The 24,917-nt window shown below is 31.7% G+C and overlaps 2 protein-coding genes across 7 annotated transcripts in view; one reads left to right on the top strand and one right to left on the bottom strand.

The window, feature by feature from the left end:
- Positions 1-7,334, top strand: LOC121119419 (uncharacterized). Its single transcript, XM_040714083.2, has 4 exons — positions 1-169; positions 233-379; positions 6,827-6,905; positions 6,975-7,334. The coding sequence occupies exons 1-4, from the start codon at positions 80-82 to the stop codon at positions 7,208-7,210; spliced, it is 552 nt and encodes a 183-aa protein (XP_040570017.1). The 5' UTR covers positions 1-79; the 3' UTR covers positions 7,211-7,334.
- Positions 7,335-7,344: 10 nt separating this feature from the next.
- LOC121119416 (osmotic avoidance abnormal protein 3) overlaps positions 7,345-24,917 on the bottom strand; it is a 102,247-nt gene continuing 84,674 nt past the window's right edge. For 2 of the 6 annotated variants that reach the window (XM_071889411.1, XM_071889410.1), the window contains exons 6-14: positions 24,267-24,516; positions 21,784-22,048; positions 19,917-20,145; positions 18,968-19,128; positions 18,812-18,912; positions 17,154-17,302; positions 10,211-10,304; positions 8,206-8,460; positions 7,345-7,761 (exon numbers count right to left, since the gene is read on the bottom strand). In XM_071889411.1, the coding sequence (XP_071745512.1) occupies positions 7,625-7,761; positions 8,206-8,460; positions 10,211-10,304; positions 17,154-17,302; positions 18,812-18,912; positions 18,968-19,128; positions 19,917-20,145; positions 21,784-22,048; positions 24,267-24,516 (1,641 nt within the window). In that variant the 3' untranslated portion in view covers positions 7,345-7,624. Of the gene's footprint in view, positions 7,762-8,205; positions 8,461-10,210; positions 10,305-12,732; positions 12,876-17,153; positions 17,303-18,811; positions 18,913-18,967; positions 19,129-19,916; positions 20,146-21,783; positions 22,049-24,266; positions 24,517-24,917 lie in introns of all 6 variants that reach the window. The other 4 variants (XM_040714078.2, XM_040714076.2, XM_071889412.1 and 1 more) reach the window with 2 other exon arrangements.

Raw genomic sequence — 24,917 nt, 5'->3', positions numbered from 1 at the left:
ATATTTGTATGCCTTTAGCCTTTATCTCAAGTAAATCGCTCCACCAAAAACTACAATATGATTTTGAATATATAACATTATGAAGATTCATCGTGAAAAAAATAAGAACGAACTACAAGACCAGAATGATTCTCTGTTTCCTGATATCCTTTTACCCAACGATTTTATGGTAATGTGTGATTTTATAATGTGTCCAAATACAAATTACTAATCAAATTCCAATGATTTCCAGTCATTTATCGATCCAAACTCCTTCGCCACTTCATCAAATGAAATTGACGATATTGTTGGATCTTTAGGGGAGTTTCCAAATTGTTGTTGGAAGAGCTCCATTTCAGATCTAATTGAAGAGCTGGATTTCACAAAAACTGATTCAAAAGTAAGTGCGTATTACTTTGTATCCTTTTAAATACAAGTAGGGAATATCGTCGTAGTTAGTTGCAACAGTCTGCAGTATATAATGTGGATTATTTTGGGAAAAGTATCAATCATTTATGGCAACTTTTGTCTTTGAGATATTGGATAATAACTAATTTTGAGGGTGTTCGGTACTTTTGCCTCAAGGATATATCTCCTTAATATATAATTAAGGTTTATACGTCGTTATTTTTATTATAACTTGAAATTAATGTTCCCTTTGAATTTTTTAATCAAAAAGCGTAATATTTATTATTGGAATTATCCTCTTGCGTTATTATATACTTGTTCGTCAATCCATGAGTCTGTTATTGAATGAATAACCCAGGGGAACAGTTAGGGCTGGGGAATTTCGTAAAAATGAATTGAAGGCAATAATCACATTTATGTATTAACGCAGAATCCAAAACTGTTCTAATAACATTATTCATTGTTTTGGAATCATTAATCAGTAAAAATGTAATCTTAATCAAGATCCTATTTTGTTAAGCTCTAAACTATGTGGAAAATGCTTTTAAATTTTGAGACAAGTATCTGTCAAATGTTAGTTGCTTATCTCAATCCGAAAATTTGGTTACTAAAATTTACTCGAATATGTACGTCTAAAGACCCGAACCGAGCAGGATCCAAGAAAATGTAGGTCTGTTCAATATTTAAGTTTTCGTCTTGCCATTAGTTTGTCAGGAAACGAAAATATTTGTTTTAGCCTGACGAAAACATCAGAAATATTTTTTCGTTTCGTTTCGTGATTGTTATGCAAGAACATTCGTTGAAAAGTGCATTTTGTCAAGTCAGAGTGGACAAACTAACACAAGTTGTAACATTGGACGGATTCATTTAAACGCTATATGTGGAAAAATTACTGACCGGAAATAATGTTTAAATATATGCTCATAATAGAACGTTTTCACTTAACATAAGCCTTGGTTATCCCAAAGAACCATGTTTAATAGCAATAATTTTTTTTTAAATTCATATTAAGTAAAATAGTTAACTATTGGATTTCAAAATGGGAACCACAATTAAAAAGATCAGAATCTTCCTGTCTATGAAAGATTTATCCCTCTAATGCCTAGTTTTAGTATGCATCTGGCCCTCATATGGATCAAAAATAATTATTGGGTACAATATTATTTCCGTGTTGTATATAAACATTAACAGTTACAATTGAAAAAATAAGAATTGTTTCTTCAATGATCCTACTTTTCTTAATTGCACAAATGTAGCGGTTTTTAGGGGCTTTATGTTGTGTAATATTTTGACGTCTCTCACGTCGTAACCTTTATTCCATCACACAACCTTTCCTCTAAAACAACAAAGAAAAAGGCATGCAAATCATCTGGTATTTAGCCAAATAAGTCAAGCATACCAACTACTGTTTATCTCATAAGTATTCCCAAACTATCATTGTCATATTATTTCTCCAAAACTTTTAAAATTAACTACATATATATATATATATTTCATAATATTAAAATCCTATTTTATTCGATACCGAATTATAATATTACTTAGTAATACTTTATTAAAACCATAACTATACATTTGATAGCCAAAATTTCTTCATAAAATAATAAAATGGCTAATATATATAATACACCAAGGTTAATATAAATACAAGGTCATCTAATCGGGCTTTCTAGAATTTTTAATTTTTTTGTATCGTACCAACTGCTGGGCAAGAAAAACAGATTCTGACAAAACACGCAACCACTCATCTACTATGACGTCAATATGAAAAAAAAGTTAAACATCAGTCGTACACCCGTTATGGTATAACATTGTATTTCTATAAGGCTTGATATACCATATACGATGGGGGATCAACAAAAAATTGTATTCCTGTCCTTTTGGAAACGGAGAATAAGTATAGCATAACTTATTACTTCGTTTATTTATGAAAAATAATAAATTTTGATATAGCCATGACGGATCAAGTGGGGAGAAGTAATCGAGAGGTGACTACGAAATACGCAGGATATTTTTGCTTTGGGGATGTTAAACCAAGTTAAACGAACTACGAGTAATTGAGCCAAAAGCAAACTGTCTCCCCTAAAGATCCCTTGTTTAAATGCTAAATTCTTATCAATATTGAAAGTCATTATAAATTAGATTATTAAGAAACTGTGTGACATATTATTTCTAACGTACATAGATATTTATATTGTAAGTGCATTACACATCATATCACACCGATATCCATTTCCATATTTTCAAATATCATACATGAATCAAGCAAAAGTAACTTTGCTTTATGATAACATTCTTTGAATAAATTCTTGGCAAAGGATCAAATAATTAGCATTTTTTCTAACCTCTGTTGATTTTTACACATTTTAATGTTTCTTTGTTTGTATATGCTGTGTACAAGTTGTAATCAAAAAATGAAATGGATCAATGAGGTTTTACAATAGAAATTTACCTTATATATGATGATAGTTTCTATTGAATCGTTATAGTTTAGAACTTTAACATAAATAAGCTAAACATACTTAAAATGTGTTTATTTTTTCATAGGCTATCTATACGATAGCGTGTTTGTACTAGTATAATATAATACTATTAGTTAAAATCATACCTTCTAGAGGCCACTTTAAATTTTGGAGTATTTTTGATAAAAGGGACTGAACCAATTTTAAGTCCCATATTAAACGTTGGTGATACAACGTTAGTAATCATATATGTAACTGTGTACATTTATTTTCGTACATAATTAATTTAAAATTAATTTGAAAGTATATTGATTCTAATCCTACATAATCCATTTGGAGATTACTAATTATATATGAGTATTATGTATCCAATTACCAAGAATATAATCCAAGGTTCCCTACAAACTACATTAATAATAAATATATAATATTAAATAATTAGTTTTTATGAACCAGAATGTAATGGGGAAACTTCTTCTGAGATGCACCATTTTTTTTTTTTTTTTTAAATAACAAGCTACCAACTGTCACATTCTAACTTTAACACACTGATTATCATAAAGAACAAGAGTTATGTCGATAATTCCATTTTGCAAGACTATTGGAACCAACAAGGAATGGCATAATCTTACAATTGTCAATTTTGAATGTATTCGCTTCTTCATTCAAAAAATATCAGAATCTATCGATTCTGTCAAGAAATCTTGATCGCTAAAATATAAGGATCAAATTTTAATTGAATTAAATGATTGAGAGAAATTTCTCCAATCTCTTGCAATGACCCTTTTCGATACTTGGAGTCTATCTGGCTCTTTTGTGTATCGATGGAATGTTATTTTGCCCTTTGTTTCATCCAGGACTTTGGACTCTCCTTTTTTAAGGCGATACCCAGACTGACATCCAGGAACTGAGCACCCACTCGGCGTCTTCGTTAGCTCCACCAAATAATCTTCTGTAACACTCAAGGGATGATGACTTAGTATAAGACACATTGCAATTTGCAGCTGTTTCTACCTAATTTTTTAGTAAAGTTCTTCTTTTAAAACTACTTATTCTTTGATTTTTTTGGCCCAAACATGCAATTGAAAGATCTCCTTTTCTCTCACTCCATAAAAATAACTTACTCCTGGTTTTATGCAACTCTTTATTTATCATGACAATACCTTATTTAATATTTATTCTTTAAATCGAGGTTAAGTGAATTAATTAACTGTTTCGTTAAAAGGTGTTCCTTTATTTTTACATTTGATTCCTTGTATTCTTTTTTTTTTTTAATAATGTGAGGACTAAGACCATAGAGATAAAATGCATTTAGTGATAATTCCGAGTAATATAAAGGAAACATTTTTGACATCACGACAGCAGACAAAAGAAAAAAGGATAGTTGACCAAAACAATTGAAAAAATAGTATTCACTACTATAATTAAGCTCCATCAATTTTATAATATTAGTATAGCCGTAGTAAAAAATATCGATTTTAAGAAAGATAATTTGGAATTTCAATCTATTAAGGATCATGTCTTTAGTCATCTCTTGAATTAAACCATATATTCACACTAATTATAATCAATTTCAAAATGTTACGCAGGCATAAAATTATATCATTTGAAAAAACGTGAAAGTGAGAGAATTCAAGGGACCAAAGTTATAAGCATACCCAAAAATCTTATTCTATTTAAGAATCAATAGTTATTGTTTTCTGAATTGAATTATAGGCAGGATAATCTTTTAAATCCATCATTAATATTTTGAAAAGTTAAATAAAATTATATCTAAATTTAAAAATTGGAATAAAATAATCTATTTAAAAATACTTTATTAGCCTTTTGACATCTCTAAATTATGGTAATAAATAATAATTATTACAATAAACATTTAATCAAATTTAAATATTTGAAGTTCTAGGTTTTCAAGATACATAACTATTAAAATATTTTTTTTAATTACTCATTCACACGTTATTACACACTTTATATGAATTAAAAGTCTGGATTAATTCCCGTTAATTTAAACTTGTCGAGAGCCAACTCCACTATTCTTGCTGAAGGGAGGACACCGCGGAAGCACGCTGCAGATATAAGACTTTAAAGCTTACATATCACATTCGACGACAAACTGAGTCCCTAGTTGGTTCCTGCGAAGCCGTATATAAGCTCCTTTGATCAGGGTTGTATTTCTATTTTATTTCTTACACCCTTCCCAAAGTGATCTATGATGCCATTCAGAGTCACACCGTCCCAAAAAATGTAAGAGATTGTCTTTACTTGATTGCAATCCATACAGAGCGCCGAAGCGTCATTAAAATATCTCCTAGTGAAGAAGACCCCCGACGATATCCGATATTTCAAATACATTTCCTTTGGATTGAGGACAATATATATTTTATCTCTATTACTAAGGCGTAGAACGACAGCTACACAATAATAATATTATATCTATTATTTTAAGAAATAATACCAATCTCATCAAAAACTGATGGGCACTAAAAGATTCCTCAAGAATTTGCATAAAGTAATTAATATTTCCTAAAAAAACTTATCAAAAATATAGATTTAATAGTTTTACTATATAAGAAAAATAAATTTCAAACTGTTAAAATCCCAAGCTCATGTTGTTAAGATTATCTTATTATAAAGATTTATTTCTTATCCTTGTCTTATACATATAAAAATATTTTTGAGCATTTTAATTGATATTGACGAGGGTAAAAGGGATGGAATAGTAAAAAAAAAAAAGAAGATAATTATTATAATTACCTGACTGTTCATTATATAATTTAATACGTTTTATTTTTGTTTGTTTTTAATTTAATAAACGAACCATGTTAGTCAATCTTCTATGTTGTTTAAAGGGATGTTCAAATATAAATACGAGTGTATTAATATAAACTCGTTTTTTCTACCAATTTTCGAAGTTGTAAATTGAAATACAAGTTTTAAAAAAACTGAATAATCATTATTGTATAATAAAATTTAATAAAAACAACTCAAATCTCAATAAACAGGGTTGTCCACGGGGGAAGGGGGACGATAGGCCCCCACCAAAAAATAAAGTATTTTTTCCCTGGTTTAATAAAAAAAAATATTGTTTTGTAAGAACATTCTGGGGCAGGGAAAAAATAATTTAACAAATTTTTCCAAAAAAATACCACACCCCTGATTATGTTTAGTTTCAGCATCCAATCTACGTTATTAGAAAACTTGTTAAGAGAAAAATGCATTTTTTTACAATTAATCTTAATAATTTCAAGTGAGACAAGGGAATTGACAACTGAAAAAGAAATAAGTAGAGTGTTTTTGTGTTGGGCAGGTAATGCTGTGATCTCTTATTCCAAAATATCATCTGTCAAAAAAAACAATCTCCTTTTTGAGATTTCGTCTAAAATATATATCTCTCATATAATTGACGTGCCTGATAAATGTAACAATCTTTTGTTTTTGCCAACCGATTCCTGCCATTTTTATGTATCTTATACTTTTTTTGGAGAGTTTGCAGTTACTTTGAGCATTTGCCATATAAATAAGGCGCATACTAGAAATACCCATAGAGCTCAGAGTTCAGTATCCAAGGATCGTTATTAAGAATATACTGTCTTCGATTTAAAATTCCATAGTGTCTCCATTTTGAAACAGCGTGGTCTACATATGCCATGGTTGAAGATTTGACCTCGGTTTCACTGCCAAAAGTGTGAAAAAAATATTTAGAATTGTTATAAAAAATCTTTTCCAGGGTAAAAATGTCTATAGATTATGATTTTTTAAGTTTCAATCCTATATTTTGCGTTTTTTAAGGAATAAATTCAAATTTGTGACCAATTTTGCGTGCTTACACATGCCTTTACAAAAAATGAGTATATCTAAAAAAAAAAAACTATTTCATATTTTGTATTTCTGACTTCAGATTTGAAGTTTATGTAAAATTTTGGTTTAGAAAACTCGATCTCAAACCATGTCATAATTTGATAATTTTCTTACAGAATCACAATAGACGTGGATCAAAGCAAGCAAATAAAACACCATACAAAATTCAAAGAAGGTACTTTTGCAATATCACTGGTATGATATAATTTTTTTTTGATTTATACATAACAGTATTTAAAGCTAGTTTTATATATATTTTTATAGGTTGTGGTAAAGCCTATGCAAAGAGTTCCCACTTGAAGGCTCATAAGCGCGTACATTCTGGCGAACGACCATACATATGCCATTGGAACCAATGTTCTTGGAAATTTTCTAGGTCAGATGAGCTTAAGAGACACATTAGGCGCCACACGGGTATAAAACCTTATTCTTGCGAAGTTTGCTCAAGGTCCTTTTCCCGCTCTGATCATCTCTCTCTTCATTCACGAAGGCATACTTAATAATTGTCAAATCAATTTTAAAAAAAAAAAAAAAAAGTAAAGCATTGATTAAACTATGTTGTAATATTTCTAAGTTTGTTGTAGTTAATTATATTATTAAATCCATTTTTTGGGCGTGAATTAACTCATATTCAGTAGATGTTTATTCTTTATTTATTCAGTTTGAGTAACAATAAATTATAAAATATATTTTCATAAATAAAACAGTATGATATAAATATATCTAAATATTTGGTCAACATAAATATAAATTTCTTTAATCATATCACAAAGTAATTCTAACATAAAATCTTTATAAAACTCTCTCATTGAAATAAAAATTATTATTATTTTATAAAATCTTAAAGAAAATTTGACTAATTGAATATAATTAGACTAAAATGCATTTAATTTGTTCTTGTTACTGTTCATCAATCAAAAAGTACCCATAGTATTCAGAAGTGGGCCTGTATTATATCCCTTTTTTCGATTGTTCTTTCGTCCATTTAGATTGGGAAGAACCTCCAATCGAGTGGGTTTCTTATTACTATCGTTTCCGGAGGTGGGTGGCCCTAAAAAATAGAAATGAAGTAGTGGATTTTTCTACAAGACATGCTATCAAACTAAGAAAAGAAACCGTAGCCACAAAATGGCGTGTTTATGTAACAAACAAATAAGTATACAAAGATAATATTCCCTACCTAAAGTTGTAAAAAGTATGACCTCAAACAAGTGCGAGAGTTTTTGTAGGGGAATGTACTGTCAAAATACCTATTATTTTTTTATACGGATTCCGATACTAATATAGGTATCATTATTTTTAGTACTCTTCGATAATTTTTTGCACTTATAATGTCGATAATTATTTTTCAATTTGTAAGTATAACCCTGTAAATTTTCAGATTTTTTAAAAACATATGAGTAAGTCATATGATTTACAACTCTAGTCATAGCCTAATAGCCGAATGATAACTCCCATTCCCTATTCCCATTTTATAGATTAAATTAAAACTAACCAAACCAACAAGGCAACTCCTGGTATCCACCTCCTCTGTTCGGACTTCTAGAAGTGTTCTTTTTGGGACATGGCATTCCATTTACACCCAGAAGGTTATCTGCCGATCGGTTTTCTCGATCCAAGAAAGATTCTTTTGCATATGAGTTGTTGAGACCAAAAGTATTTAAGCCAGAGTTAAAGGAAGAACTGAGTTGGGAATTGAGGTGACTCGAATTTAAAAGGTTTTTTCCAGGGAAATTATTTGATAATAAGTCTGTAAAAAAGATAAAAGGGAACATTTATTTAATGTCTAAGGTTTTTAATTAAAAAGTTTTAAATAATTTATTATAAAGAAAAAAAGGCTCTCAAGGAAGAATGCAGATATTAGGGATGTGATAACTCATGAAAGCCCAATGACTCTACAAACCAACCCTAAGATATTATCATTGAAAATATGGTTCCTCTGATAAACGTCCTATCTGCTAAAATGTTAGGCTTGTAAATCCTAAGTATTTTTAGCGAGCAAGTTTTGTTGTTGTTGGTAACCTGAAGACTGTTTCTTTTTCTAAAGGAGTTATCATTATTTTTTTATTCTTGAAGAGAGAACATCTAAGTACGACGAGTGTTTTTGCTCATTAATAAGGGAAAGTTAAACTTCTAACTCCCCACCAAATCCTCAGTGTAAGTCTCTGTTGGACTCACTCTAGAAGGATGAATTTAGAAATTGATCAATAATTTTATATTTTCAATAATAGGGAAAAAAATAATGTTAAAAAACAAGAAAACAAGGTTTTTGCAAAACTTTTTCCACTCAATATGGCCACCTTCATTATCAATCACAGCCTTTACCCGTCGCCTGAAGGTCATGCATGAGTTGATGACAAACTCCTCTGATAAGTTGTCCCATGTATCCACTATGGAGGACTTCAGTGAGTTCACATTTGGGTTCTCTTTGGACCAGAATTGAGCCATTTCATCTGTGCAGAACTTTTGGTACTTGACAGACATGTGAGAGTGTGCACCGTCCTGAGTCCAAACGTAGTTACCTCCGGGTAGTTGGTCTTCAGCCATGACAAGAAGGTGTACCTTAACACTTTACATATAGTAGGCATCCTGGTCCATTTCACTCCACCCTTAAAAAAGAACGGAGGCATCTTCTTTGCATCAGAAGCCACAACACCCATGACCATTGTTTGGGCCGGCTATTTGGTGCGGTAAACCCCTTGGACCTCTTCTTTTGTTTCTGCAACCCAGTGGTTGTTTCGGCGGTTGTGGAATTGATCAACTGTGAAAGTCTTCTTGTCCAAGAAAATTTTCACAATTGACCCATTTTTCTTCATCCATGACAGGATTTTCTTGCACCTCTCGAGCCTCCTGGCTTTCATGTCCTCTGTCAAAAGGTAATGTGGGGTCTTGTGAAAGAAACTAATCTCAATTTCGGCTTTATGGACATCCTGATGGTCCTAAGAGCCACAGAGGAGTCTCTCTTTAAATTATGCCTTCTAATTCTTGACACCCTGGAGAGGTCTTTTCCATTTTTTTTAGCCAACTTAAAAACCATGTTCATAGAACGCTTAACAATGTCCGTAATCTTCATCACATCAACTCCAGTATCTAGGAGATCTGAGATGCACTGCCTTTTTCCTTGTTGCTCGCTCATGATGATAAACTGACTAAATGATTAGTGTAGTTTGTTTATGTAAAAAGGCCGGCAGAAACTGAATATCAAAAAAGAGTCAGAATGTAAAAAATTCTTCTTTTTTTAGGCAGTATGTTTGAGGTTGAATATAGTTTATTTTGGGTTAGTCGTTGATTTTTTCTCAGCAGACTTCTTAGGGGATTTGGGCTTTTTGACAGCTTTAGCCACTATAGACTTGCTTGTTACAGCAAGCTTGAATGTTCCTGAGGCACCCTTGCCCTTGGTCTGAACCAACAATTTATTTTTATTTTTAAGTGTAATTGCGATTACACTATACATATGTATCCTAGGATTTCAAGATTACACAAATTTTGAAAAGACTTACTCGCTGTTTCTTGTGCTCTTTGAACTATTTGAGTGGCTCTCTTGGGCTTAAAATAATTTCCCACGACGTCTTCTTCTTCACTTTTTGCAAGTTTCTGTAACAAAAATAGTTGAATTCTATTAATTTTATAACCTTTAGCGACGATCAAAGCCATAAAACCAAGTAGCGAAACTACGACCACAGGATTAAAATTTCTTAAATTTAATTGGCTACAAGAATAATTTTTTATCCGATAGGGGCACTGAGAGTAGGACAAAGAAAAACAAACCACGTAACCTCTCTTTTTTCCTCTTTTTATGGGACAAGAACGTTTTTTACTTAATAGTGGTTTGCTTACATAGGCAAGAATAAGGGTGCCGTCTTGCGTTAAGTTTTAAAACTAATAAATAATAACGCTTGCTGTTGTTATTTATTAGTTTATTGTTTATTCATTTGTACTACAGTTAAGTACAGTTGGTAATCTTGCAGGTAAGTTATTTTCTTTAGTTTACTCATACGTCATTGAATTCACGAGCAGATTCCTTCTGCGAGAGAATATAAAATTGTCTACGTCACGAGGAAAATGTATTAAGTACAGTCATATCAAGATTAATAAAAATACAAGGTTATACCATAACGCTTTTCCAACGGATGTTTGACTTCCACCACACTTTTGAATAGTGACGTCATAGAGTATAACTGTTACCAAGAGTAGCTATATATACCATTCCTTGACTATTACTGTTAGACTCTATGACGTCAAGTATGTCTTTCTTGCATGGAAGTCGGTACACTATATCAAGTTGAAAATTCTAGGAAGTCTGATTACTTGATGGTCTAGCCTTGTATTTCTATTCACCTTGGAGTCATAAATGGTATATCAAAAGGGATTTCTCATGGTGATTTTTTTTTTCTTGTAGCCAAGAAATATCTTCAAACTAACAGGAACGTTTCGTCACATTGTTTTACAGCTATGCTGACAACAAGATTAGTGCACATATATTGTCAGAACTATAAATAAAACATAATACCGGTACGTGTAAAGTAATGACAGCAATATTAGGTGGCAATCTGCATAACCACATCAACGCGTAGTTTCCTATATTTTATCATGCAAACTTTCATTTGAAAAAAAAGACATCAAATTAATTGATAGTTAGCCAATTCTTCCCAAATTTGGAAATTATTATTCAATAATTGTTCACAGTTTAAAGGTTACTAATTATAATTCAGCCAATCAACGTACAGAAAATTGATTAGAAGAAAAGAAGCAGAAGCATAACAAAATACTCTGTATAGTGTTATGTTTGCCAGGTAAAGGTGTGTCAAGGATTTATCTCATTGACAAAATCCGGTAGATTAAAAAGAACACAAAAAACGCCATACGTATTCAGCGGCGTCCACAGGATTATAAATTCATTTTTGGAGGGGTAGGTAGATTTCAAAAATCCATAGTTATTCCAAAAGATTTAATTTTTTTGTAAAAAAAAAAAAAATCTACAGCTGTTCACAAAATAGTTAGTTTTTTTTTTAATTTCAAAAATCCGTAGATTCTAAAAAAAAATTTTGGGAAAAAATATCAAAAATCGATATCTTTTCAAAAAAAATTTAAATTTTCTCAAAAAAGTTTCAAAAATTCAGGGCTATTCACAAATATTTCAAAATTAACACTATTAAAAAAAAAAGTTTAAAAATTCATAGCTATTCACAAATATTTCAAAATTAACAATATTAGAAAAAAATAATTCAAAACTGGAATTTTAAATACTTAAATTTTTTGAAAATTTTGAAAATTTCAAAAATAAGTAACCATTCACAAAAAATTTAAAATCCACAACTGCGCACAAAAAGTTTTTAGAGATTTTTAATTTCAAAAGTTCATAACTGTTCAAAAAAAAGTTCAAAAATTCATTGCTCTTCACTAAAAATTTCAAATATAACTTCTTTTTTTTTTTTTTTTTTGGATATCGACGGGGGGGGCTACAGCCCTTACAGTCCACCACCTGTGGACGACCCTGTTATACGATTTGTATTGATGACGTCTATTCGCTTCTTCGCAGTGCGTAATTTTTACTACTATAAGATATTTTTGTTTTGTTATACGTTGTAAGCTGAGCAAATACGAAAATTAAGATGATTATATACGCCTAGAATAATCAAATTGCTAACAAATAATATTAATTTACGCACACCGGTAAACAGCTTATATTCACAGCTCTATATATTGTGATCAAAAAATTCTACAAAAAAAATGTAACATATTTTGAACCATGCATTGTATATTTTTATTTAAAAGTAGGAGTGCATCTCATCAAACAATATTTAGTGTGAGTGTGATAAGCGATGCATGTGTAGACTATGAATCAATCATTATGTGCTAAACGTTTAGAATATAGAGAGGGTATTCAATCATTAATTACTTTTTAGGTGTCTTTTATAATTTTACTTATTTATTTTTTAATCATGCAATTAATTACAGAAAGTTTTGAAAAATTGTGATTGCAAAAAAAAAAAAAAAAAAAAAAAAAAAGAAGAAGAAAAACCTGTTGTAAAAACAGATCCATGATATGATCTTCTTCATCATTTTCCATGTCGTGAATATCCTCTGCAGATTTGGTTCTCTCCTTCGCTTCCGAACCCCTATTATATATTCCACCATTGGATTCATAGGGATTTAAGAGTCCTCCTTCATAAGTACGATGGATTTATGTTTATTTGTGGAATAGGCATGATTTGTATTCAAAGACACAGACAACAATTAATATGAGAATATCCTCTCTTGAGTCGGGCAATAAGCAACATATTTATACAAACAAGTCATAAAATATAAGTAAATATCCTAAATTACTGACATACATATTTTCCCTTAAAATAAAATTTATAAATGTTTAAATTGTAATGAATATTCTTTAAAGTGTTCTTTAGTTTTAATCAATGAATTATTTCTTTTTGAGATTATAACTTTTATTTATTTTCCTTTACGTAAAAATTACCGTACTCTCTTTTTCACTTACAGAAAGTTCACTAAAAAGTCCAACATATCAAACGCTCTCTAAAAACAAAGTGGCGAATCGAAGACCACATGATGAAATATTCCTTCAAATTATTTTGTCCACTAGAGACGTTGAGCTGCTAAGAATATAACTTTATATCTAGGGATGGGCTTTTGTAGAAAAAAACACACCGTTCATAAATAGAAAAGAAAAACTCTAGCTGCGTATGTTCTTTTATTACTATTTTGTCCATTCTTAAATAGATTGTCATTATATGAACATCAATCTTTTAAGGAAGATTTCGGCCCATTTTTGTTGATTTTTTTACACTCAAAAACTAGAACTAGATCGAACTCAAAAAGTGTATATAGTTCATACGCGAACTTGAGTCGACACAGAGCTTAAAAGTTTCTAGTTTGTCTCGAATCCAACACATTGTGAAATGACCGGACAAAGTTATAAGAAATATACTACTCCCATTGAAAAAAGATTAGTCTGAAAACTAGATCTAATTTATAGGCACAAGAAGGATATATGTACAGTTATAAAAAATATGATCTTAGACATGTGCAATAATACATTTTGTTTTTTTATGCAACCTGTACATAATTTTTTTATTTTTCAAAGCTGTTATTATCTTATTCTTGAAGAGAACATCTAGCTATGAAGTAACAACGAGTGTTTGTGCTCATAAATGACAGAGAGTAACACTTAAGATTAGTTGGGGAGCTATTAGTGTAAGTCCTCGTTGGACTCGAAGTTGAATTGAGGATTGACATCCTGCCTATGTTCTTGAAAGACAAGGAGTGGGATTTGTTTTATTTACTTTCTATCTTACCTAACCAATTGAAGTGCCAATTACAATGAGCAATTACATCAGCCTAGAACAGGATGATCTTATATAGTGGTACACTTTATTTCAATATTATATATCGAAATTTTATTCGTCCATGACTCGGTGAAGGATGGGTTTGTGACTCACGATTCCTTGTGTAAAGTTTTGACTCAAATAAAAACAAAACAAAAGAGAACAAGTAAAATGGAGGAACAAAGAAATATTTTGAAGCTTCTCTCACGCAGCATGTCCCACATGGTCATTTCTAAGGAGCTTGGGTATAGCCGTACCACTCTTTATCGTGTCAGGAACTTATTCACCGCCACAATGGTCTTGGGCGTTGCAGCCAACATAGGCGAATCTGCCCTCCTCCTTTTTGTGGAGAGGAGGAACGGCTCAATGCAGATATTTACATCGAACTTCTAGATAAGAAAGTCCTACCTTGGTCCAGAGAAAAATTATGGGACAACTTTGTGTTCGTTCAAGACGGAGCTCTGTGTCATGAGGCCGTTAAAACCCAGCCATTCCTGAGAGACAACTTTCTGGACTTTGGGGACTTCAACAAGTCGCCGCTCTCCTCTTCACAAGCTAAACCCTTGGAGAAATTTATGCAAGTGCGTCTGGAGGAGATTGTGTGTGCTACTTTTTACAGGGTTGTGCAGTCTTTAGAGTCTTTCATCGAAAAAAGATGGGACCAAGTTCGAGTCCGAGTACATAGTAAAGGGCTGCAAGGGATTTAGGCTTCGTATTGAGGAAATTTTTTGAGGTGAGGCCTCACGTATTGAATAAAAGTTGTCCCAGCACTTTTTGCAGCTGATTTTGTTAAATAAATGTCCTCACGAAACCTCTCAATTCAATTTTACGCTTGCAAAATTAAAAATAATAAAATGTATATCACTAGATAAGATCAACCCTGTATAATGCATTATACATGAGTATATGAAACGATGAACTTTCCTTACGGTGAAGTTACTCACGATGAATTTCCTTTGAGGTGTACGTTTTTCACAGTGAAATTTCTACCGATGAAAAGTGATTTTCTGCAATATTTCTTTTAACTTACGATTTTTTTGGTGAAATCAAAACTTATTTACTTACATGGATAAATTCAACTATTTCACTAATGTATTAAAAATAATTAGAAAATGCCATAGTAAAAATTCACCAATCCTTGCATAATTATTTTTCATTGTTACTTACAAATAATTACAATATCTTCATCTATCAATTCATTACCAATTGGATATGTGTGGTTTGTCAACACAAAAGCAAGCTGTGATGTTTTTTCTCAAAAGTGAGTGTACATTGCATTAGTATTTAAAATTTAATTAATATCTTACATTTCTAGTCATAAATTACATTCATAAATCATTTAAAAGCGCCGTAAATTGCATTTCAAGATTGTAAAAATTCTCAGTCAGTTATAGATAAAAGATATATTATTATATTTGAAAGACCATAGCAAAACCAAAAATATAAATGAAGGCTTCAAGTTCAAATTAATATGCCTATGTATCTCAATCCATCCTGCAAATTACAATAAGAAGCCCATAATTGAGCGGATAAAGTCAATTAAATAATGAGTAATTTATATTTGGAATTTTTCATCCTCTTAATTCTTGTTGATCAAGACTTTTTTTCTCATGACACCCCCCAAAATGTAAGTTAAAACATTATTTTATTAATTGATGGTTTGAATATCTGTGTCTAACCTCCCAAATTAATACTCATACTTATATTTTATGGCTAAATTACGTAAAACTGTACATTTTTGTGAAAAATTAATATATATATATATATACAATGCCAAGAGATGTAAAAAAAGCTGGAGTCCCGGTAAGCGTAAAAACCACACCTGAAAAAATATATTGATAACATATTGACTGGAATTACTCTGAAGTCGATTCTCAATCCTACTCCGAGTCCCACAAGGACTTACACCTATGACTCCTGAGAATATTCCCGTTGTTACACTCTGTTTTTCATGAGTACTCACACTGGTCATTACTTAATACTTTGATGTTCTGTCCTCAAGAATAAAATAATAATGAACGCAGCATTGGAAAATAAAAAAACTGTTCAGATTGCCAAGCAGAAAAAGCCACTCCTGTTTTATATAGGAAGTTTAATATTTGTTTTATTTTCCAAAGCTATTTTAATTATTGTTTAATTCTTGAGGTAATAATATCTTAATATAAGGTAACCAAGAGTACCTGGTCACATGAATGACAGATTGTAATATTACGGATTGGTTGAGAGTTTACAAGTGTAGGAACGGTCCTAGTACTGAACTGAACAGAATAAATAAGGACCTACCCAACACTACTGCTGTTAAGCAAAAATAAAAGAAGACGAAAATTAAATTGGTAATTCTGATAATTGGAAGAATGTTTGGGAGGAGAACAGCTTATCTCTGACGACATTTTAGTAGATATGCTGCAAGAAGCCGTGGGCGACATAGATCAATGGACAACATGATTGGGAGAAATTATTCTCTTGAACTCAAAATGCGGAGAATTGCGCCCCAGTCATTCTTAGAGAAGGAAATATTTCAAAGAAGATTCCTAGGTTAGTTGGAGTAATTGTAACACTATTATGTTTACTTATACTTAATCAGTGCAACGCCGTCAGACCAATTAAAGGAACATTTAAAAAAAAAAAAGTTACACCAATCCCACTGGTGTATATTGCAAGGACATTTATGCTGAAGTTACTACGTTGTCAATCCTAAATTCAACTCTAAGCTCAACCAGGACTGGCACTTATAATTTTCAGCAAACTTTCATTGTTAATCTTAGTCTTTTTAAGCTGCTCTCCTCCAAAACGGTCTTCAAATAGTCAGGGCAATTATGTCAGTGCTCATATTTCAATGTACCGACAGGCAATATTTTTCACAACTCTAACTATAGTGTTCCTTGTCTATTTAAAAGATTGGACTCTTCAAAATGGAGGTAAATAATTAATAAGAACATAAATATTTTGGAGTCTACCAACGTGTAGTTTTTTTTTTAATTTACGCTCGCCGGGATTCCTGCAATTTTTAGATCTGGACATGAAATAGAAATTTTTTTACAATGTGAGGGATATATAAAAACTAAAACATAACAAATATATTTAAATTATTCTTATTATGAACCTTAGCAAGTGCATTATCTCCTTCGAATTCATCATCATCAAAGCCTTCAAGGCGAGCTGGGGCAGTTTTAGATGGATTGCGACCTAAAGAGTTATTTAAACTCTCCGATCTCTCATCTCCATATAATGAACTTAATGTACCAAATGGGCCTTTAAATCATAATTCTAGAGTTAGAACGATTTTTAGCTATTATTCCTTTCAATAAGGTAAATGCTTTATTATAAGAAAAAATAGTAAATTCACGAGATTCAATAATCCTTAATTATTATTACGGACCATTAAATATCCTTGGTCCTGAGAGACAATGTTTTGGTATGTTACTCTGAATTAAAAGTGTCCAATGAGGGGCCTGTTATTGTAACTACAAAATTTAAATTTCACAATTTATGACCCAAAAAAACCGTCACTTTTGAGTAAGAAATGGTTGACTATTTTCTCTTCATTATTAACGTTTAGTGTAGATTGCATCTTTAAAGTTTGAGTAACAAATAAAATTAACTCGCTCTCATTTAATACAATAATAATTGCTTTAAAGAGATATTCCCTTTAATTTCATTTGTAATTGAAGATTAAACTAATTTTATTGTATTAAGCTTAAATTAGCAGTAATGAGGGATTAATTAACCACGATAGATAAATCAAATTAAACTAAATTTTGTAAGAATGACAAAATCTTTGAAATAAATAATTAATTAAAAATACATTTTGGATAAAGTATTAATATAATACTTAATTTTATAAATAAATTAAGTGTTGTATTGGTCATCATTTATTCGTCCAGTCTATTCCCTTCTAAATGTAAGCCCACTAATGTGCTTACACAGACAGGAGAAACTAAAAATATACTACTTAATAATAAGGAATAAGAAATGCGGGCTAAATTGTGCGTAAGCACTTCATTGAACCCACCTTAATACCGGTACTTTAATACAACTAAGAAATTATAAAATATTATACACATAAAGCAAAGCCTGTATGTCATTGAAGTACTCATTTTTGAGTATGCCCTTAATATCTTAGAGCTGTGTGACTACTTGATCTCAGAAATAATAAAGTAACAACTAGCTACCTAAAGCTCAGCGTGTTATATTAAAAAACAAATAACAGGGGATTACAAAGTGGTGAGTTAGACCTTGTTGTGAAAAAGTAGTGTGGGATCCTTATTTATATATTTGAGTACTACATTTTACATATAGTTGAGTGACAACTCAACTATATGTACTTTTTTTAATTAGTTATATAACTGACAGTCTAAAGGACCAAAAGTCTTAAGGACCGGCCCAAGGACTGGTAAGACCGCTCCTAAGGGTGGCTGGACCGAATAAATTAGGACAGAAACAAGATTAAGAATACAAATCTATCTATGTATATTATTGAAAAAACAAGGTGTGTCTGACTTTTGCTCTGTGCGTTGACGCCTAAAAATTCCTAGCAATCGGGGTACTCTTATTGGTAATTAATTTATTAAATAAAAAATGCATCAATGACGTCTCAAGGGATCGATTTTTCCTTTTTTTGTAAGTACTACAAATTTTCATGGGACCCTCCTTCTGAGTAACATACCTACAATATTTTATATATTGGGTCATATTTATCATTTCATTTGTTTGATATCTAAATTTTAGAATTTTGAATTAATAATATAATAAACTAATTACCGGCTGGAGGAAGCTTGGTTTTCTGAATAACGAGGTCTGGAATACGCCATCGTTGGCACTCATCATTCCAAATGGCGTCTGATTTTATTTTTTCAAGATTACTACATATGTTTATATGATAAAATGACTTTCTTTAAATGTAAAATTACTACTTACCAGTAGTTGCAATCTTTTCGAATAACTGACTGTATTTTGTCAAAAATTTGTTGAAATAAAATAAGTTGTTGATCCTGCTTTCTGATGGTATCCAAATAATCTGTACGATCAGCTTCAAATTCGCGATGTAAATCCTTTATTTCTACATTTAAGACTTTAACCTATAAAAAATGAAGTTGATTAAGTGGTTATTTAGGCGGAGGGGTGGGGCATGGAATACCGAAAGCTATATAAATTAAGTGACGAAACGTCAACATGTGGTAAATTTACAGAGTGGAGGACCCAAAACTTGCAGTAGCATTTATTTATTATTTTATCCCTGTTATTTTTCATAACCAGTCTTAATTACGTCACCAAACGACAGTTTCAAAAAGAACAAAAAAAAACAAGTTTGGTTTTTATCCCATGTCTTTCAAAAATATTTCAAAAATCTATAGTTATTCAGAAAAAACTAAATTTTGTCGAAAAAAATTTGAAAAACTAAATTTAATGTCAATAATCTATTTTAAAAAGAAATCAAATTTTAAATTTTATAGTAACCAGCAAATATTCCTTAATTTGGGGGAGGACTACAGGTCCTCCAGCCCACCCCCTGCGAACAACCCTGAGCATGTATCGACGCTGGCTAAGAATAGACTCGGTGCTCCATGAGTCGACTTCTGAAATAAAATATTTGAGCCAAGTGAAGGAAAAGGATCCCACAAAAATATATAATCAATTCTCCGAGCAACAGCTTATATTAAATGATGTGATAACAGGGTCCTCAAGCAAAACTTCTTAATAATATATGCTGGTTAATAACGCACCTAAAATATGTTTATGAAAAGCGACATTTTGCAGAAAGAAAGGATGTTCACGTTGACATTAATAAAATCTTATAAAGGTAACAACTGCGTTTTATCACTTTTTTTATATCTTTTCTAGAAAGATAAATGAATTACGTAGATACCTTTTGTTTACTCCTTTTAAGAGACTCAGTTTTAGCGCGAAGTTCCTCTTGGATGTCGTCATATACTTTTAAAATAACTCCATCATCGTCGTCAACACAACTTAAGGCTTCTCCCAATGCTTTGAGCCTTTTTTCAGCAGCTTTTTTATTTCGAAGTCGCCTTTCCTTTAGGTCTTTATCCGTTGCTCGTGCCCCACCATCAATCATTTCTTCTTGAAGTTTTCTTAATCTACCAATAAGTAAAATTTAGACAATAGGAACTTATGTATAATGATTACCTATGGTGAGTTTCCACATCTAACGCACGTGTTTGAGAATGGGCAATTTATTTCTACAGAGAATAATCGTGATATCTCAACAATTATCCCTTTCAAAATGAAAAGGTTCTGTAGTTTACAACGGTTTTATTAATATAATATCACTTCCCGAAAAATAATATAGGGTGGGACTTCTAAATCCGGAAAATTTAAGGATAATGTATATTGCAATTTTTCCCCTAAAATTAATTCGGCAATTCACAAATCTTTTTCTCTTTCATACAATGGTCCATAGTGAAGTTTATTACTCAAACCAACCGCCTTCAACCTGGTTCCGAACCTGGCACATGCCTTCATGAGGAACTCCTTGTCCACGTTGGACAAGTCCTCGAGAATGTAAGTTGGCAAGGAGTCAACAGTGTCATGTGCACGTTTATTGGACTTTCTCTCCAAGACGTCCCACACATAGTAGTTCAAGGAATTCAGATCCAGGGAGATAGGAAGCCATATGTCCATTCATTTTAATCGTGTATTCCATTAGTTTATTATCAGTTATAAGCCCAAAACAATAATAACTCACCCTTGCAGGTATTCCCGACCCATCCGACTCCTTGAAATCCTTCGCAACATCATTAAAAGTTTAATTGCAGCTTCTTAAACTTAATAACATACTTGGGCGTCTGTCCGGCCAGGAGTCAAACGAAAATAAAAGCATGATGTTTGCATTTGGAGGACATCTCAAGGATTTTGTATTTTTCTTATACAGTTTTGTCTGATGAGTTTAATTAACAAACTTTCATAAACATAGATCTCAGGGTTGAGGTATAAACTTGTTCCGGATTTGTAATCTGAACTCTGCATATTTGAAAACACGTTTGTAACTATCGTTCTTACAAAATTTAATTTATTTGTGGTGTTTTCTCCTCTACATACAATTAAATTACATTAAATATCAGCACTAGGCTAAGAAATTGAACAGAAAAGGAGCGCTGTACATGGTTGGTGTTCATTTTTGAAAGCCTGAGTGGGGAAAAAAATGAACCACTTACTTGAAAATATCATACAACGGCGTTCATTTAACATTTCATCTTTTCGCTCCTAAATTAAGGTTAAAACCAAGTGGCAAAACAGTTAGAAATTAATCAATTTTTGTCAAAATTAAGCAGCCTACGATAATATTTTTGATTTTGATAGAGGGCACTAATGGTGCTATGAATGACAATATAATTAACTGCACAAACTTTACAAATTCGGTCTTTTAATTGAATTTTCAATGTGAAAGAAAAAAAAATTTCCATACCTCAATTAAAAATGATGAAATAACCTTATTCTTGCTATCCCAAAAGCAGCATCTTGAGGGGAGAAAAGTCTGTTCATACCCAACTAAACAAACATGTGGTATTTTGCTTATAAACGAAAAGAAGTTTATGAGTGGGCGCACAGATAAAGGGTAAACGGGTTCAAGGCCACAGATAAACTCTTAATTTTTTAAAGGATAATTGTTAAAATTTGAGAATTAAAATACTCTTCATAATTGATCAGCTCCTAAATTATACACATCGTAACGTTAGACGGTCGATAGATGTGGAAAAGTCACTTTAAGAATATACTTTTGCATTGCATGCTGTTGCATTTCATTCAGATTTTGTTTTGTCGATGAGTCCGAGTAATTATTATCATTATCATTGATACTAAATTTATTCTCAAGAAGTTGAAGTTTCTCTTCATAAGCGTCTTTCATTTTATTGAATTCGTCTTGCATTCGATTCTTGGATTGTCTTTCGTTCTCCATTTTATTTTTCATTTCTTCCATGTCATCATTGTACTCCTGTCTGGCACGCTCCCTTTCAGCCTCCAATAAATCTTCATCTGGTTCTAAGTATGAGTGAATAAATATGTAATTAGTTCATTGAAGTTCCATTGACTTAGTTGGATCAAAATGGGTATATTTCAGTTTTCGGTTCCTATAACTCTTTAGAAATTATAAATTTTCACTTTCACATGTGCCTAAATATATACTGGTTTTCATAAATATGAACAACAGTTTCTACGACCTTTCACTTTAGATATTTACCGCCCAAGATATTTACCCAACCACCCTAACAGTAAGGAAACCTCACAAACCCACATTTATAGATCGAAATTTGGGGCTATTTCGTGAAGCACAGGGCCCCAAAATGAGATGAAACCCACAGCTGTTCATTAAATTACTTTTAATGCCCTTCCAACACCTCGATTTATATCCAGGAAGCTTGGACAACTTTCGAGAGCCGCAGGTTCCCAAAACGAGATGAAACCTGAAACAGTTTCAAATTTCAGGGACCTTCAGGATGTAAATGGTAGTAGTGGCGGTGGGTTTCATCCCATTTTGGAGAACGACAGACCCTAAAACAGTCCCAACATTGGGGGTGTTATGAGGGGTTCTTAGTGGTTGATTAAATAGTGACGGTGGGTTTCATGCCATTTCGGGGCCATGTCGTACCTGAGAACAGTCCCAGCATTTGGGGGGTAAATAGGAATATGTGAGAGGTTCATATTGGTTTTTTTAATAGTGGCAGTGGGTTTTATCCCATTTTGGGACACGGTGGTACTCGAAAACAGCCTCAACATTCGAGTTGTATAAGAGGTTAGGAGGGGTCCTTACTGGTAGTTTATATAGAAGGGGTTGTGGCGGGGGTATATTTAAGGGAGAAATGTCTGAATGGGATATATATATTGCAACACCATTTGGAGTAGCCCTTATTTTATTTTCTATGGTTTACGTTTTGTCTGGTCGACGTTTAGTATATTCGACGTTTTGTCGGTTGACATTTTGACAGTAGATTTTTTGTCCACGCACCCAAAAATGCCTTCATGTACTCCATACTATGAGACAGTGGCGTCGCTAGTCCTTTTTTTGGGGGGGAATGAGCTTCCTAAAAGTTTTTGAATCCTCCCCACTAAATTTTTATAATATCTTATATATATATTTATAAGTTGGTTTTCGGTGTTATTACATATAGAATCCAAAGTGGTAAAGCAGATCACTCTGAAATTCAGCAAGTAGACGTATAAAATGACCGAACATTTTCCTATGATAAACATTGATACTGTCATTTCATTTTGATGTATTCAAATTACATGGTTATTATTAGACTAAGGATTTGTGAGCAATCGCAAATCACTCAATCGCTCACAAAAATTACTTATTTTTGAATTTCCTAGGAAAGAGGTTGTTCTTGACTGAAACAAAACCTCTTTTCCCTTTTTTCTTTCTATATCTCTCTCTTTATCTTTGTCTCTCCCCTCTCCTCTTCTCACTTTGTCTCTTTCTACATCCCTCTCTCTGTTTATTTTCTGCTACCTTCATTCTTTGTTTCTGTTTCGCTCCATTCACTTCTGCAATGCAGCCCTCCTCTGCTAGCATATATGTAAATATACCTGTTTAAATAAAAAATTATATAAAGGTTTTGATCACTTTTAGGGCCCTCCCCTAATTATTATGGGCAAGCAACGACCCTGTTATGAGCTATTAAATTGCACAAGTTTCATCTAATCTATTAAAGTGAGTGTATACTTTTTGATTATGTTAAAATATTGAAAAAAAAACCACAACTAAATTTTAATCCTAGAATCTCATTTAAAATGTCATAATTGATTACTTTCTTTAAGTTCCTTCAATACCATAAATAATATTGTTTCAAAAGCTATAAGGATTTTTAAACAGGGTTAATATTAATTAAATGAAAATATTTTTTTTCATTTTAAAAAAAATGGTCAAAATTATTTTGTTTAAATATACTTCTACACAAAAGAGTAAGCTTACGCATAGTTCACTTGAGTATCAAAATGAAATTTAAAGTCTCATGATGCAGATCTGTTATAAAAAATTATAAATGGAAGTGGGGTCAAATGGATGTATCTATTTTTTTTCTTCAATTAAAATTTTCAGTTATATTTCTGTACAAGTTAATGTTGTCTAAGTGAAAATTGATAGCTTAGACCGGCCATTATCACAAGCAAACATAAACCAATGAAATTGTTTCCAGATTTCTTGTGATAAGGCTCCAAACCCAAATATAAACCCTTTTGATCCTACCCCACACTTTCTTACGAATCATAATTTCTCCGCTTGATGATGTCATATCCATTGGCTTCTTCTCAAGAAGTGTTTTTAATTTATTGATTTCTTCCTGATATTCTCGAAGCATTGCGTCTTTTGGGTCTTCATTGATTATTGGTTTATTTTTGATATTTTTGGCACGATTTGCATATCGAAGAGTACTCAGAGTTTCGTCATAGTTGTTATCAGAAGGGGACAGGCATGCGACCATTATTGTTTTTGTATTTCCTCCCAAGGAGTCCTATTCGAATTAAATGAATAAAAGTATTAATTATAACTGATTTTCTTATATTTTCATGACCTTATCTCAAATTAACAAGGATTTAGAGTGTTTTTAAAAGTAATATTTCACATATTAACAACCAAGTCAGAAAAATATCAATATCACTTCTTGTATTGCTATTCATTGTATGGCTAGAAAATGGGGTTTTAAAAGTCTCAGATAGTAAAATTTTCACAAAGAGAATAAATTAATATCTGCAGAATATAGGCACAGAAACAGAGAGGACAAACGATTATTGGATCACCTACAATTATAAAGAAAATTATGAATAATAATGTAATTTGCGTGATAAATGAAGTCATTTTTATTAAACTGGCCTCCACTTTTGAATGAGATATATGCACCCCTGTCAACATACA

This window comes from Lepeophtheirus salmonis, chromosome 6 (assembly GCF_016086655.4).
Source record: "Lepeophtheirus salmonis chromosome 6, UVic_Lsal_1.4, whole genome shotgun sequence".
In the NCBI taxonomy this organism is placed as follows: Eukaryota; Metazoa; Arthropoda; class Copepoda; order Siphonostomatoida; family Caligidae; genus Lepeophtheirus; species Lepeophtheirus salmonis.
This window is presented reverse-complemented; position numbering and strand designations above follow the sequence as displayed.

Coding starts and splice junctions, on each gene's coding strand:
- LOC121119419 (XM_040714083.2), top strand. CDS start 80: ATGAAGATTCATCGTGAAAAAAATAAGAACGAACTACAAGACCAGAAT. Junction 170..232: donor TTTTACCCAACGATTTTATG/GTAATGTGTGAT, acceptor AATGATTTCCAG/TCATTTATCGATCCAAACTC. Junction 6,906..6,974: donor GTACTTTTGCAATATCACTG/GTATGATATAAT, acceptor ATATTTTTATAG/GTTGTGGTAAAGCCTATGCA.